This window comes from Oreochromis niloticus, linkage group LG1, assembly GCF_001858045.2.
Source record: "Oreochromis niloticus isolate F11D_XX linkage group LG1, O_niloticus_UMD_NMBU, whole genome shotgun sequence".
Lineage (NCBI taxonomy): Eukaryota > Metazoa > Chordata > Actinopteri > Cichliformes > Cichlidae > Oreochromis > Oreochromis niloticus.
The window spans coordinates 19,864,590-19,881,582 of record NC_031965.2 but is presented as its reverse complement, the minus strand read 5'-3'; the positions used below and the strand labels follow the sequence as shown (position 1 = coordinate 19,881,582).

The 16,993-nt window shown below is 39.1% G+C and overlaps 2 protein-coding genes across 2 annotated transcripts in view; one reads left to right on the top strand and one right to left on the bottom strand.

Annotated features, from left to right (window-relative positions):
* Window positions 1-571: 571 nt before the first annotated feature.
* On the bottom strand, window positions 572-9,077 carry copb1 (COPI coat complex subunit beta 1). The gene is made up of 22 exons (XM_003442293.5): window positions 8,922-9,077; window positions 7,301-7,453; window positions 6,664-6,893; window positions 6,331-6,500; window positions 6,135-6,249; window positions 5,926-6,018; window positions 5,683-5,820; window positions 5,423-5,542; window positions 5,102-5,209; window positions 4,839-4,985; window positions 4,575-4,720; window positions 4,320-4,416; window positions 4,075-4,235; window positions 3,849-3,969; window positions 3,522-3,749; window positions 2,839-3,018; window positions 2,344-2,488; window positions 2,119-2,238; window positions 1,855-2,000; window positions 1,599-1,688; window positions 1,159-1,314; window positions 572-823 (listed from the first exon to the last, which is right to left on the bottom strand). The coding sequence occupies exons 2-22, from the start codon at window positions 7,389-7,391 to the stop codon at window positions 764-766; spliced, it is 2,862 nt and encodes a 953-aa protein (XP_003442341.1). The 5' UTR covers window positions 7,392-7,453; window positions 8,922-9,077; the 3' UTR covers window positions 572-763.
* A 3,944-nt stretch (window positions 9,078-13,021) lies between these two features.
* The window catches only part of pde3b (phosphodiesterase 3B), a 50,331-nt gene continuing 46,359 nt past the window's right edge, over window positions 13,022-16,993 (top strand). Inside the window, exon 1 of the mRNA XM_003442381.5 lies at window positions 13,022-14,531. Within this exon, the coding sequence (XP_003442429.1) occupies window positions 13,644-14,531 (888 nt within the window). The 5' untranslated portion in view covers window positions 13,022-13,643. The remainder of the gene's footprint in view (window positions 14,532-16,993) is intronic.

Below are 16,993 nucleotides of genomic sequence, written 5' to 3'. Positions count from 1 at the left end.
TCATAGTGGGTGGGGTGCACCCTGCACAGGTTGCTAATCTGTCACAGTGATAACACAGGGACAAGCAGACACTCACACCTATGCCCAATCTAGAATCTAGACACTTTACAATGAAAGGCTCCAGCCAGCAGATTCAAAGCTATTACTAACCACTGCTCCGCCATCTCCAAATTCAATTCAATTCAGTTTTATTTATAAACGCCAAATCTCATCAAAAGTCACCCCAGGAAGCCTTATACTGACCCTACAAAAAGGGTACAAACACTTATTTAATGATCAGTGGTTTAGTTTGGATGTTTTTCCATCTTATGGCTTTAATAATATCAAATTCAATATGAACCTTAATGGTTGTGGCTGGTACTAGAGGATTCTTTTTTTTTTTTTTTTTTTTTTTACCCTTTTCTTATTGAATTGAACTTGAATTCCCTTCCTTTTGCATATACTGTCTTAAGTTTCTTTTATAAATTGCCCTATTTTGAAAAGAAAAAAAAAGAAAAGAAACACCAATTAAAAATAATGAGGTGTTAATAAGAAAAACGAGCTCTTAACTCAATGAAAACACGACCGAGCATGTTTTGGACATTATTTCAATACATTTATTGAAAATGAAACGGGACAGGGGAAGCACATTGCCGAGATGTAGTTTTCAGAAAGAAGTGATGTTAAAAAATATAAAGCACAGAAGTAACCGACCATATAAGAGTTCATATCTGCTATGACGATGATCAAACAGTAAGTTAGGTGACACAGAACAGCAGCTGTTTCAGACATTTGCCTTTTTTTGGGAAAGGTTGATCTTGTCACCCAGACTCAGGGCCATCCCCTGTGGAACAAAGGAAGGAGGGTTAGCTGCGACACATGCTACACATTAGCATATCTGAAATACAGTGAAATCCATTTGCATTTGGAGATTAATAAATGCAAATTTTTCGTTACATGCATGCATTTAAGGATGAAAGTCCACACTTGGGGTACTTTAGAGAGGCAAAAACGGTGTCACTATGCAAATACTTGCAGAACTGATTAGTTATTTCAAATCAAATAAGTCATGTGATATTTTTACAAATGGATGTACTGCTTGACTGAGGGGAAATAAAGTCCACCCAGCCTTTACCTCTCAGATTCTTAAGGGTTCACGGTGTGGCAGCTGTGACCTACCTGACTTTTAGCTCTAATGCGTATGTGTCCATTGACAGGTGCATCGGGCCCCAGGTGGAGAGGCTTCTCAATGCTGACATTAGCCAAGGCATCTTCTCCAAAGATAGAACGAGCATAAAGGTTGGCCGCCATGAAGCCACAGAAGCCAGACAGAGCCTTGTTTATAAGAGAAGAACGTCGGTTAAGAACAACAAACAACATCACAGTATCTGCACATTCATCTTATAAGGAAGCACTGGCATGTCTTATGTTTACATATATTCTTTATATAGTCAGCACAAGAAAATATCCTGCTATACGGCCACTAATGATTCTTTCCGATGTGCACTGGTGCCAAAAGTTTTAATTACCTTTGTTATTTGTATTTGGGAAAGCTGCCAAGATTTAAAAGCTTGTTTACTTTCCTTAGTCTGCGGTTTACATAATGTTCTCATACCAACCTTTTCAGGAGTCAAACACTTCATGTTGGTGGACTTGAGGATATGCTGGAGATACTCGTTCAGATCAGTGATGTTGGTGTTCACTGTCACCTACAATAAAGAAAGGACAATCAGTGCTCAGTGTTAGTTGAATGTACATCAACTAAATCTATTTAAAAAAAACAAAAACAAAAAAAACTTTTAACAAGTCCAACTTTTTGCAAAACCAGTCAGATTCCAGGAATGTGTTTTAACCCGTTTAACCCCTTAAGTTTACCTTGTTTTCCCACTCAAACTCTGCCCACATCTGTCTGAATTCTGCATCAGTGCAGGAGGCTGGCTGGATGTAGTCCATGATGTCAATATGGATGTCGCTGAGGACAACGCAGTTTCTGTCGCTAGCAGCTCCTGACACATCGTAGACTGAAAAGAAGAATCCAGACATCCCCACAATTAATTTAAAAAAAAAAAAAAATGCATATAGAAAAAAAATGGTGTGACTTGAGATGTGACGCTAAAAATAGACATAAAATTCTTTTACCGATGTTTCCAAATATAATGCCATTCTCAGTAGATGCCACCTTCACATTGGCCTTGATGTTAGCAAAATCATGAGGGGCCAGAGTTAGAGGTGAAGGCTTCTCAACCAACTTAAGATCGCCTGCAGGACAGAAAGTTGAATTACATTAAAGTAGAAACCAAATGTGTGCGGCTTAAATGAGAGAAAAAACATCTTTTCGCCGAGGCTGAAAAAAACTACACTAACCTAAAGTAGCCAGCTCAAGTGTGCAGTTCTGAAGAGTATCACTGGTCTGGTTGACCACCAGCACATCCAACACAATGTCATACTGGTTGACATGAACGTAGGCTTCAGCATAGACTGGATCTGAGAAGCCCGTCAGCTGGGTCACCTAAGTTGGACAAAATGCATTCGTTTAATGATTAATAAACAACCAAGTACAAACACTCCCCAAACACTTGTTTATTATCTTTTAACAACCTATTAACAGCAAAGCATGTGCACAACAAGGGCTTCAGCAGCAGGTGCTGCTGTGTTGCCAATAATATGAAATAATATGAACTGTAAATAAGTTAGACTAAGCCGTAAACTTGAAATGCACTCAAACAGCAATAATCATTCCCATTCACTCTTTTACTGTTCAAAAGCACTATTATCTCCTAAGTACTCCAACATTCATCTGTCAAATTAATTTCCAGTTTCCTTTTATGGAAAGGCTTTTAGGGGTTAAGTATGGTGCACCTTGTTGAGTTTCGATGCCAGAGGATCGGCGGCCTCCTTCCTCTGAGTGTTGCCCATAGCAGCCAGCAGGCTGAGCTGGAACTGGTCCTCCTTGGAAGTCATCTCATTTTTGGCCGTGAGCTGCATGAAGGATATTGGATCGTCGGCCTGGACCGTTACATTGCGTTTCTCAGACTCTTTCTGTAGTCAGAAGAAGAAACACGTGGTTATTTTTGGAGGAAATAACAACCCCAATGGAACAACAACAACAACAAAAGTATCTATAATGTAGTCTAGTATAGTGAAAATAACACAGTATAGCAAGTTACAAAAAAGACATAAGAAACGGTTGTTCAACAGAAAGAGAATAAAAGCTGATGTTATTGTGCAGAACTAAGAGAAACTGCAAAGACAGAGACAATGCTGCTGTCAAGAGAAACTGGAGCACTATAACAAAAAAAAAAGTTTTCCATTGGTCCCAAAAGTCTTATGTATATACACAACAGGTTTAAATGATCATCTAGGAGTGTGATATTACTACACTCCTCCTTAGAGGATCACATTACTACCTATCAGGGTGCAGGCTCTTGAAAACAAAAGTTGGCTTATAAACATATAACAGGTTTCGTATTAAATTTGGCACCAAAAATTTGCTCATTTTCTGTGTAACGAGGTTGGTATTGAGTTTAGTCAACTTTCATTACCTTCTGTGACAGCTTCTCTTCCTCCAGCCTGACAGCCAGCATGTGTGACAGGGATCTGCGACACTCCTTGTTGAAAATGTCATTCATAAGTGGCGAACACTCTGACAGGACCTTCAGGCACAGTGAGATGCGATCCACATCGTCGTCTGTAATTGGCTTCTTGGGCAGAGAGGACTTACCCAGGTGCAGCACAGTGACCATGATCAGCATGGCCTCTGCAACAAAAGACTGCGAGAGGGGGGCAGCAAGACAGCAGGGGTCAGAGAAACCAAAGGTAGGGCAAATTATTAAAAGTGCTTTTATTGAAGTGAAGGAAGAATAACTTACATTTTGCTTCTTTTTATCTTGAACAAGAGCAACATAGCGCAAAGCCACTTTGGTTAGCGTTGTGGCCAAAGAAGCTGCCACATAGAAGTCACCATCCATTAGGAAGCCTCTGAGTGGAGGTCTGGAACAACAAATTCTTAATGAGCGAGGTGGATGGAAAATTCAGCACAATGAAGGGTATACAGTGTGAGCAAAAAGCTTTTCCTCCATGATGTCCAGTGTTTACCTGTCTTCCTCCTTCTTTGAAGGCCTGGAGGAGCTGAGGGCACTCTGTGTCACATAAGTGCCCATCTCTGTCACAAGTTTCTGAGCTGGAGCTGCGCTCACTTCATCTTCTGGCTTCACCTCACCGGTCTCCTTCTTAATCTCATTGTCCACAATTGGGATCTGCCCCGGGGAGAGACAATTATAATTGTCTTAATCAAATTAGCATGCGTTACTTGTAATTCTGACAACAATGAACAAACGTACCTCTCCCAAGGACCTGCGAACTTCTGTCATCACACTCTGGATGTCTTCCTTGGTGCTGCAGTATTCTCCTAAGATCCACAGTGCCCCCCTGTAAATCCTGAAACAGGACACTTGTGATGAAGTTTAGAAACAATCACAGTGCTACACAATCAAAGAGTAAGTAGTGACTTCCCTTTAGCAAGCACAGCCTATATAATGGTTTCTTAACCATGAATTGACCTTCATCTGCTCTTCAGACTCATCAGGATTACTTACTTGACAGTTTTGATGGCATGAAAGACTTCCAGCATCTTCTCGATGATCAGGGGTCTCAAGTTGTCAAACCTCTGAATGGCTTCCCGCACAAACTCCAGCACATCGGCAGCAGCTGCCTCATTAGTGTCACTCAGGAATTCCATCAGCTGTGAAACATCAACATTTAGAAAATGTTTTATTTTAAAGACAGTTTATGATAAAAATGTATATTTAGAAATCTAAAGATATCACGAGAATCTTAAGAGGAAATAAGCGGAAACTCACCACAGGTATGACATTGGCTGCCATGTCAGGAAATCGCACACTACACGAGTGGAGGGTGCGCACCAAGAGCTGCCTGTACTTATCAGTGTCTTCATGCTCTGTTACGTTGTTTGTTTTGATCACCTCTTTCTTCAAAACAATCACCAACTAGCAGCCAGACAGAAGTCACTACTTTAACACTGTATTCCAGTTTTTCTAGGTGTCAATGCAAGGACAAAAAAAGCAACAACAAAAATACACAAAAGCTGCAAATGTCAACAGACCTCTTCTACGTTACGGGATGAAACAAGGTCCAGTGCCAGCTGTAAGGTCTTCTTTCTGACTTCCAGGTCAGGAGTGCTTAGGACACGCAGGATGTCCATCACAAGGTCCTGGATGAAAAAGTATTAGTGAGACCCAATTTCTAACACAGTTGGTATTGACACATAACAATTTTGGTATATTTTCTAATAGATTTTATGATCTCAAAAAGACTTCTTTTGGGTACCATTCCTTTCCTTTTATGGTTTCTGTAGTGAAAGAGCCACTAACAACTTTATTTGTTAAGTGCTAGAAAAACTAATAACAGCCACTATGAGACGTACCTGGAGCACACGCTCATGAGTGGGATGCTCCTTCAGTTCGATGAGACGATCAAGAACGATCAATTTCACATTATTGTCGCTCTCCTTGATGATCAAATCAATGTAGCACTGGGCAGCAGCCTAGAGTCCAACAAAGCACAGAATGCATACAGGCTTTAATAAAGCAAAGATATCCATCTATCTAAATGTAATACAATGTATAAAGCACTGTATAAATGATATAAGACATACACACAACCACTGAAACACTGATGACGTACCTTAATGGCTGTGGGAGCGCTGGAGAGTGTTACAAGAGTGCCAGCAGCCTCATACTTAACCGCCGGGCTGGAAGACTGCAGCAGGTTGTAAATGCAACGGATAAAACGGGCACGCTCAGAAGGGTTAGCATGGCAAACCTAACAGAGGGGGGAAAAAGAAAAAGAAAAACAACAAGAACTTGAATGTGAAATCATCCATTGTGCTAAAAGGTTTAGATATGACTACCACAAAGTGTGACTCACTTTGTAAATCAGCTCCACAATAACCAGCTGGAGGATGTCTCCAAAAGTGTGAACTTGGTCAATACATGTGCTGAGGTAGTCCAGCGCTCGATCCTGTAACATATAAATGCATGAATGACAAGGTGTTAGATAGACCTTTGGCATATATACTGCATGACTAACAGTAAAAGTAGAAACAGTAAGAAAAGAACAGACAATATGCTACAGACCTGGTCTGCATGAATCAGCATCATGAAAGCATTTCTCTTACAGCTGGCATCTTTCTCATTGACCAGAAAATCATGGATCAGCTCTGGAGCATCTGGGATGAGATGTTCAAAGTTCCTACAAAACAAACAGAGCTGGTTGTTGTTCATGATGAATACAGTTCAAAACTTATACTTTATAATATTTAGCAGCTAGTACCTGTAGATTGTGTAAATGGCCAGGACAGCGTTACGGCGCACATAACTGTGGCGGTGCTCCAGGCAGGCCCGGATCGCTGGCATGAGAGGCTCAAGCAACTCAGACTCCTTCAGCTTGCACAGGAAACGCAGAGTGGAGCCACGGATGAACTCATTGGGATGCTGCAGGTCCTGAAATAGAAGAAATATTTAAAATTAGAATTGCTGAACTGATTTTTTTTTTTTTAACCTTTTCCGCAAATGCTATAGTTATGCTCTAATAAATAGTGTAACATGATGTGTATATTTAAAAATGCACTGTTTATAACAGCTGTTAGTATATAACTTAGATTACCTTCCTGTAGGCATCACAGACCAGGATCATCTCCTGAAGGAGTTTGCCATCAGGAGTTGTTTTGGGAACAATCTCCCAGAAAACCAGCAGCAGCTTCTTGATGGTGTGGTCTTGAAGCGGCAGCACAAAACGGATTATAGTCATCAGCAGTCCCGGCAACTTCTCGCCATTCAGGATCATGATGATGACCTTCTTCAAGGCTTCAGTCTTGGCCTTGATCTCTCCCTTCTCTAAAGAAAGATTATTATATTTAGCATATCAATCAATTATTATTTAAACTAGTCTTCATCTATTTAAAATCATCTGATACTAAACTTCACCAAAAACTCTCAGAGGACTTTGTGAGTTTTTTTCCCTCCAAAGGACACTGACTTATATGCATGTTAATGCAAAAAAAGTTAAACCAATCCCGATCAAAGCTTAATTTCATCCATCAACGATGCTTCTTTGAATCAAAATTAATCTATAAAAGAGATTTGAACTGTTTTTCCCCTAAACCAGACATTGTATAATGGCCTATAAAAATAACACTCATACATCACAAATGCATTAAGATGGAGAAAAAAGTGGAGAAAGGCTATTTTCCCTTTGTACTGTATATTAAGGCAAGTTATTAAACTTTACAGCAAATGGTTACCTAGATCTGCCTTTAGGCTGACTTCAGAAGGGGGCTCTGAGTCAGAGGCAACATTGATCAGAGTGTAACAAACATTCTCTGCAGCCGTCATTTTGCTGCTGTGCTTGTATCAGATTAGAAGAATCCTAATGAATGTTGCTCACTGGATAATACCTATGAAAACAGAAAAAGAACAGATTTCGTCAGTGATGGAGAAAACATTCACACTGGTGCAAAAATGTCAGTGAAGTCAAAACTAACCTAATCTCATGGAATACGTTTGCCAGTTCTTCCTCTTTGTTTATGCTAACTATGAACACCAACATGTTTCCACACAAGATAAAAGCATGTACATTTTATACACACAATTTGATAAAGTCCTATTCTTATAATTGATCTATATCTTAAATAAAAGCTGTAGTAGTTTGAGTTAGTCAGATCAAGTTGTTGTCTTTTTGTACACATTTTCCTCTGTTTCCAAATAGCATTTCCCCGGTAATCTGTGGTAGGATCTGTGGTAGGATAAATTTGTCCTAGAATTTCTCTTGTGGATATTCAGAAACTACAGCACATCAGTCCACTCCCTTAATAACTCCGCTGCACTGGGTACAGTTCTGGATAAATGTTAAATTTATATTACACGTTCTTAAGGCCCTCTGTGGATTTAGTTGCACTATATATCACAGATCTTTTAAATCTGTGATATTTTGCCTTCAAGTCACTGAGGTCATCCTCCCAACAATTGCTCAAAGTGCCATCTTCTCACCTAAAAACTTAAGGTGACTGGACCATCGTTATTGCCCCTAGGCTATGAAGCAGTCTGGCTTCCCGGACAAGAACCTCTAAGGCATACCCAATTTCAGCTGCTTTTAGTAGAGTCTGACGTTCATCATGATTTGGCCAAACGTATTGCAAATGTTTTCCATTGCTTTTTGTGCGTGTGTGGATGTTTTTACCAATATTGAAATCTAATTATGTTTTTATTCTTAGTTTCTCGCATCTTCTTAATTGCAATTTTATTTTGTCGTCTGTTTTTGTGAGTTCCGTGTTTTTAGTTGGGTTCTCGGAGACCTGTATTACAAATAAGTGTGTCAGTAAAGCACTTTGGGTTAACTTCTGTTGCTTTAAAATGTGCTATAGAGATACAACTGAATTGCAAAACATACTACTAGCTAAAACCTGGAGAACCAGGTGATTGGTGTTCAGTGTACGTCTGGATTAAACCTGAAAACGACAATTACTTCTCAAAATTAAAGTCAGATCAAAGTTTTCAGCTGCTTTTTACGGCAGATCTTGGCTGCCTTCATCACAAAACAGCATAAGCTAACAAGTCAGAAAATAGTGACACGCAGCTAATAAGCTTTCTAACAGGCTAAATGGCGTTACACGCGTAAAGACAAAAATGCTAAAATAGCAAGGTTTTGCTCATTTTTATTAGTTAGTTGTCCCCAAAGCTGGTTTTCCTAGGTTAAAACACAGAACCAACTGCTGACTATCAAGAATTAGCTGACAGGAGTTTAGCTTTTGCTCCGGTTAGCAATGAAATGGAGGACAGTAACGTTAGCTAGCGAGCTTATGAGTAACCACCAGACAGCGAAACAAATGTCACTCGTGTTGGTTAAAAATAAGTCACAAAACCTACCTATCTGCAGGACTATTATCCTCCCAGGTGACCTTCGATGTGCAGTTTGAGATATTTACATCTGTAAAATTTCTCAAAAGCTCCCGCAGGCGAGCTCTCTCTCCCTCAGCTCTGCACTACTTCCTAGTGACGTGGAAGATTACTTTACCGAGAGCCACATCACTGCTACCGTGCGTCAGAAGGCTCAAACCGAACGCCTGTGCAACTCAAACGCAAAATAAAAAATAAGAAATAACAAATAAAATCAATCAGTAAATAAAAGAAAATCTAACAACCTGGTCCTCTCTTTCTGCTTAAAAATAACACGAGAAAGGCCGTTAATGTTATACTGGCAACTTTAAATGAATATATTATTATGTATCTTGTCTGACACCTTGTTTCTATGGTTCAGATAATTTTACTTTTTTAAGCTGTTTTGTAAATAAGTTAGGCATAATAGTTAACTAAAATTAAACTAAAACTATACTGAATAAATAATTCTTGCCCTCATAAACATGAAGCAATAATGCTGAGTGAAATGCAAATGAATTATATAAAATCAACAGTTTATTTATCCAAATAATGAATCATTAAGAAAAAAAGTAATGGGTATAAACTGAATGCATACCAATCAAGTACATTTAATTAGACCATATTCCATTAAATTGTACATTTTACATTTTACAGTTATGTAAGAAATTACACGGAACACATACTAATATCAAATTATTAAAGTTAGCATTTTGGGGATAAATATTTTTTGACAGTAGATTTGTCAACGAAATTTAGAAAATAAAAAGTATAGTTTTGATTTAAAAAAAATTACAATTATTTTGTCAACTTGGAAAGCTAACTAAAACAAATATATATATATATATATATATATATATATATATATATATATATATATATATGTATAGTGGGAATATCCTTAGTTTTATTTTTTTAAGAATTGTTTGGTAAAAAAAAAATGATGATGATGGCTTTGATAGACAAGTTAATTGAGACTTTAGGTATCCTTCAGGACTCCTTTCAAAAACATATGTGTTTTTTTAATAGTAATACCTACTCGATAAACCACCTACACATTACACCTACAAGAGCTGCTCAGGCATAGATAATGCTTGGATGGATGGACCCTGAATTAAAACATGAGTTCTAGTACCTTAACAATAACAGTATGCAGCACCCTCCAGTGGAAGTTTTTAGTGTTTGCTTTAGTAACACATTGGATGCGCAGAGACTTGAGTGAATCATATGAGTGCCTTAAAATCTTCCATCCACCCATTATTATCACTTTTCAGTCATGCATCAATCAGTGGCCAACAGCACCAAAGCAAAGAGACTTCTAGGATTTTTTTTTAATCTGAATGTTTAATTATTTAATTATTAATAATTTCCATGACTGAAAGTGACTTTATACACACAGATGGTGTATAGATAAGTCCCATTAAAGGTCTGTTAACCAGCAGTTATTTGCTCAGTAGGTTTATGGCAGAATAACACCCAGTAAAAGCACATGCTCCCATGTACAATAATGTGGCCCTGTTATTGTTACTTTTTGAGGTGTCAGGTTCTATGTGTTTATACACCACTTATTATTTATCTCTGGCTCTCTTCCACAGCATGTCTTTATGCTGTCATCCTCCACTCACCCCCAACCTCTCATGGCAGATGGCTGCCTATCCTTCAGCCTGGTTCTGTTGGAGGTTTCTTTCATTTAAAAGGGAGTTTTTCCTTCCCACTGTTGCCAAAGCGCTTGCTCATAGGCAGTCATCTGATTGTTGGAGTTTTCTCTGTTTTCTCTGTATTGTCCAAGCCCTTTATCTTACAATATAAAACGCCTTGAGACAACTGTTGTTGTGATTTGGCACTATATGAATAAAATTGAATTGAATTAAATTGTCATATCAGGCTTTCACGACGCTGTTTTGCAAACTATCTGTTGTACACGCCACAGTAGGCTAAATTTATCCCAACACTGATTAATTCCCACTTCCATGGACCTGTTTATTGCACTAATTCAAACTGAAGCTGATAAAGAAGATTTATGGCTCAAGTTAAGAGCAAAGTACACTTATGACAAAGAGCCCTGCCAGCCAGGGAACAAAATACATGTTTGCTTCATACAGATGGATGATGAGTCTTTTGGAAATGATAAGTAATCATAGGATTGGCATTTAACACATATCCTGTTCAACGGGCATGCTTACTTTTGGGGCAGGGACGTCATATTGTGCCAGACCATTCAGATTAGCTTAAGAAGGAATATAAAAAGTCATTGTTACTTATATTTCACATAATCGTAGTTGCCAGTATAAGCCCTGACTTTCATTCATTTTGCTTGTGTGTATTTTCATGCAAAGCACAGTGAATCTTATTAAATTAAACAAACTATGTCTGCACCTTGCCCTTCCACTGAGCTCCACTGCAGAGACAAAGATGTAACCAATCAGGGCTACATTACAAATGTCTTCATTTTAAGGGAAAACATTTTAAGGGCTCTGTGACTGACTAAAGGAAACTGCAGTCATTATTAATATTATTAATTAAATGTGATTTTCTACTGTGTCGGTGGAAAAATGACAGAAATAGCAGCTCTAAGAATAGTCTGTTATGGCGTCAACATACTTTATTTTGCATAATTAAGGTAACCTGAGACTGTCAGTTTAATTCATGGGACTTCAGCAATGCTTAGCTGTGTAAAGGAGTTTTTTAAAGGCCAATTTCTTGGTTTCTGCCATTCTTTGCACGTTTGACATATTAATGAAAATGGGGAAATGCCTTCTGTGCAGTTCAGTGCAGGTGATCTCTACACAGTTATAGTAATTTAACCACAGCTCACTCGAAGCAGGAAGTCTTTTTTTTTTTTTTTTTTAACTCAAAGAGATGTTTAAGCCTGTCGTCAGCTAAAAAGAAACAACAAAGCTCACAAAAAACAACCATCAGTTTGGTTTGTAACAAATGCTAAAACAGTTTAATTAAAACATGAAAGGTTTTTAAGACCTAATCTTTTATAAATACCAACAATCCTTGTCCCTAGTGAGACTTACGATTGTAATAACATAAAAATAACATTAAAAAAATCTACATTTAGCAGATTTTTGTAATTTTTAAGAATCTATATATGAATATAAATCTGTTTTCATCACTTGTAGTTTAAATCAGACATTATTTAAAATATATACAGTGAAATAAAGTACACTTGTATAAGCTGCACTTTGGAATTTGCAGTTAGGATTTTAACCTGTTTTGACTTTATTCACCATGCAGTAAAGGAGAAATTTACTGTGCAAAATTATGGTGAAAAAATTATTTGCCCTTGTTCTGATATCAGTCTGGAACACTGACCAATGTCAAAGAACCCAGAACAACATCTAAAGAACCGTAGGCCTCACTTGCCTCAGTTAAGGTCAGAGTTCATGATTCAAAAGTAAGAAAGAGACTGTGCAAAAACGGCATCCTTGGGAGAGCTCCAAGGAGAAAACCACTGTTGAGCAAAAAGAACACAAAGGCTTGTTTCACATTTCCCAAAAAACATCTCGATGATTCCCAGCACTTTGGGGATGTTTTTTCTTTTGGAGTGACTAGGTCAAAGTCTAGACTCAGATCTAATTAGGATGCTTTGGCATGATCTTAAACAAACCATTCATACTTGAAAACCCTCCAGTGTGGCTGAATTATAACAATCCTGCAAATAAAAGCCAAAATTCCTCCACAGCAAAAGCTTGATTGAGAGTGGATGTATGCACAGCTAAAAAAAAAAAAAAAAAAAATTAAAAAAAATTAAGGGAGTACTTAAATCACACATAAATCATAATGATTTAAATGTTCAAGATCCAAAAAATGATTTAATAAACGCTGTGTAATTTGTAAAAATAAAATAACTAAATACATAATAAATGTTAAAAATGGTCCGAGTGCTCCCTTAAATGTTTTGAGCGGTATAATTTTGTATCTTTCTACATTACATCCGTGGATAGCGGGTGATATTCACTGTTGTTTGGTTTAGCCTGATCTGATCGATTAAATCGACAATCAACTGAGCTAAAGACAGGCAAACCAAACGATCACAGTGCAAGACGATGGATCCAACGACTGCGAAATGCAGCGATGACATTTTAACCAGAAGACCAAAACAATTTCGGCGTCGTGCAGTATCATTTTATTTAAATTAAATTACATTTATTTGTATCTAATAATAAGCGAGGGCGGAGAAAGAGTCAACACTACAAGAAACTCTGCGTTTGTCGGTTTATTTATGAAGCTAAGACTTCCATGAAGCCTTAGCACACATATAAGATGAATAGTGAACTAACAAAGACTTCCCGTACACACAAGGGATGCAGACAAAACAAGTAAACTGCACTGTGGGACATCCTGCGGTGGGAATTTAACAGTTTTGCCCGCTATATTATATTCTAATGAGCTTCCTCTGTCTAATCGTACACTGCTAATATTGGGTCATAAAGTCTATGCGTGCGGCTCAGGATTGGTTCGGTCTGTGGGCTCAGTGCTCCACATCGCAAAAAAAGCCATGCAGTGTGAGTTGTGGCCTATAGCCGGCGACAGAGAGCCCCATTTCTGTAAAAACAACATCTCACCTTCTTTCTTTAGTCCAAGTGCTGGAGCACGTTTGAGTGACCATGGAGTGCGTTTGCTGTCATGTAGTTGAGCGTTAATACGGCGTGAATAGCAGGAGAGGGGGACTTTCGCGTGGATACGAGGAGCCACAGTCGAGCCATGGCTGCACGGGAGGAAGGAGAGGTTTTGCACAGTAAAACAAGGCACCACGACGGAGCTGGAAGTGTAAACAGCTCAGAAGGCTTCAGGAACGGCTATGTGAAGAGCTGCGTCACCCCCCTGAAACAGGACCATCAGAGGGGATTTTTGTTTAGCGTGTGCAGGTTTTGCAACGAAGACATTCTCAGCTCCAAACTGTTAAAGGTCTCTGCCCTGTACGTGGGCGCTTTCGTGATTTTCGCGGTCTCCTTTCTAATTTCCAGGAGCTTGCAAAGTGACTCGCTTTGGGATTTGCGGACTTTTTTGTCGGGCTTCTCCCAGTCCATCAGTCCTTTATTCAGCATAGGATGTGCTTTCTTCTTCCTGACACTTTACCTGAGGAGGAAAAAGAAGGAGAGCACCAAATGCTGGCTGGTGTCACTACCAGCATCGTGTTACCTCGGGGATTTTTTGGTCTTGCGGTTTTTACAATGGGGAGAGGACCAGCACCAGATGCAAATGGTGGGCAGGTTGTTATTCGTGTTGGGATGTGTGGGTCTACTCACGCTGATCCCAACGCTGAAACTCAAACACAGTGTTCTCATACTGGTTTTTGCCAGCGTTGTGTGGCTTGTTTCTTTCACAAGTTTGAGCGGTCTGCCCGCACTGCTCAGACCGCTCTTTGCCTGCTTTGCGGGGGTTTCTGGCTCCCTGTTGGGGCTCTGCTTTGACCGCTACTACCCGTCGAGGGAAGCACCGAGTGGGATTTCCAGCGCGGAGGAAAAGGTCCCTGTGATCAGACCTAGGAGAAGGTCCAGTTGCGTGTCGCTGGGGGAGACGTCGACCAGCTATTATGGCAGTTGTAAAATGCCTCGCAGACCTTCGTTGCCCTGTATATCCAGAGAGCAGGTAGGTCTTCCCCCCTGCAGGACCACGTCTGTTGCTGCTGCTGCTGTTGTTGTTGTTGTTGCAAAAGTAGGCCCACTGTTCATCCACAGCTACACTGAGTGCACATGTGCACAAGTTGAAAGCACAATACTGTATCACTAAAGCCCACACAGAGCATTTACAAAAGTCACTTTGGTAGAATTAGTTTTCCAAATTATTTTTTAATATGGTTGCTGCAGGTTGCTTCTAATATGTATATAATATTCTTATATTAATGCTAATAATCTGTGATAGATAATGTCAAGCAAATGGCCAAATTTACATGAACTATTTTATTGGTATTTATTCAAAAAGCCCCCGATTTTAACCCTGAAACAATGCTACCATTGGTTTGAAGTGCACTCGGATACAAAACTTAGGCAGTGCGGTCTCTTCACATTTCGTGGGAATGTCCTCACCGAAGAGCTCGTGTGGCACACAAGCCATGAAATGCAAGTGCACGTCAACATCCTGCTGGCAGCATAACAGCACAGCCAGCAACAAAGCAAGTGATGTGGGCTCAGTCCCACATGACAAACAGTCAACAACACAAAATGATGGCGAGCGCGCACTGGCATCTTTCAGTGTCCACAATCCCACAGCAGAGCCTGCGGTGCTCCTTTCCACTTTGCAGCACTTCTGAAAACTGATACACCCACATGGAGTGATATGCGTACAAAATGAAGACTATCAGGTTGCATGCAATATGTTGGGAACAAACAGCTTACGCCGCCCGTCGCCTTAATTTAAGTGTAGGCAGTGTAGACAAATGCCAACATTATTGTTGCCAGTGCTATTCTTTAGTGGATGCCAAGCCATCAGTTCACACACATTGTTTTGTGTCCTTCGAGGTTTGTTAGAAATGATAAGAGAACTAAAAATATATGTACATTTTGTCTCAGTTGTGCTATTTCCAGTAGTTGTTTTTAACCTCATTGTGTTGTGTGCCATTAGAAGCCTGATAGTCACATTGCACTAGGCCTCAAACAGAGCACCTAAAAGTTGAATACACCTTGTGTGTTGCTGAAAATGATGGAGAAGTGAACAGTTACATGCGTAGGTTGTAATATCTGTGAATTAGGCTTTGGGATTAAGGCCTCAGCTCCAGCATTTGTCAGCTTTTCATTATTATTATTTAGAAGAACTGACTTTAAATATTTTTGGGAAAAATATTTGAATAGAAGTGGACATGTGCAAAGTCAAGATTTGGCTTTATACTGTTTTTTTGAGTCAGAAATCTCACAATTGTTCTGTAATCTTTCAATAATACATTCATTTTAAAAATTAGAAGCAAACAACCCAACAAAAGCAAAGAACTGTTGCCTCGCTGAGTGCCTGCAGTTAGTTTTTAGGCTTTTTGCTGGTAGGAATTTACTTTAAAATTACCGGGCAAAAAGTAAAAACGGGACACTGATTGCAAATTAACAAATTAATAATCCAAATAATTAAAATAAACTTTAGTTCCCACATGTTATCATCACAGTATCCTGGCCTCTCTTCCAGCGAACACTAAAGCAAAGAGTTTTTCTTTGTGACTAGAAGAGACAAACAGCTTAAGTGCTCTCCATCTGCTGCGTGGACACATGCCAGTCAGGTGAATTAAAGCCTGGATTGCCCGTTAGTTGTCAATGTGTGAGTGAGTGTGTAGTGAAGAGCTATCAGGGATGTTTGTGTCTGTTTTATATTGCACATAAGTAATAATTAATGATTTAAAGACCTGACCGTTTCTGTGTCAGATGCAGATAAAAAAAAAAAAAATACAGAGACACATAAAAACACTCAGGGTTCACTGGTAATGTCAAACACGTTATTTATTTTCACATAACAGTTCACTTCATAACAGTTCTGCATTTCTGACTAGGGTACTGGTTTCTGTCTTTCAGTTGCAAAGAGAGGAGGTTGTTTTTCTGTTTGCAGCAACATGTGGTTTTCAATATAAAATATCTATCGCCTTGGGAAAAACGATGTTTAAGTTCAACCCCAATGCAGACACAAGTCAAGATGCTCTGGATCAGAACTACAGACATGAGTGTGCGACTAGAGTGAGATTAAAGATATTCAAATTGTGCTCTCAAATCTCAAAACAGAACATTAGAATCATTGTCAGATCACACTTGCATGCTATCATGCTCCTTCATCGCACGCAAAACTGTATGTTGATTTGAACTATCATGTACTTTATTAGCGCTAACTTCAGCATCAGTGCTTTTTGCACCATCGTGTATAACAGTTCCATTAATGAAATGGGGCTCGTCAGGGCTTAAACCCACGGCCAACAACCTTTAACAAAACAGATAATGATGTAAACACAGCTTCCCTTTTTTTTTTTATCTCTGATAAAAGACCGTTTTATAACTGTGGCAGTGCAGAAAGTAATGGAGCAGATAGAGGACATTCCAGTTGATGCTTCACATTTTGACGTTCTTTCTCCGTATGTGTTTTTT

Bases quoted from the DNA above. Each gene is read 5' to 3' on its own strand.
- copb1 (XM_003442293.5), bottom strand. From the start codon at position 7,391: ATGACGGCTGCAGAGAATGTTTGTTACACTCTGATCAATGTTGCCTCT. The intron at 5,543-5,682 runs GTACGTCATCAG...GTTGGACTCTAG, and splicing joins GCGCTCCCACAGCCATTAAG to GCTGCTGCCCAGTGCTACAT. The intron at 2,239-2,343 runs GTTAGTGTAGTT...TCTGTCCTGCAG, and splicing joins ACTTGAGCTGGCTACTTTAG to GCGATCTTAAGTTGGTTGAG.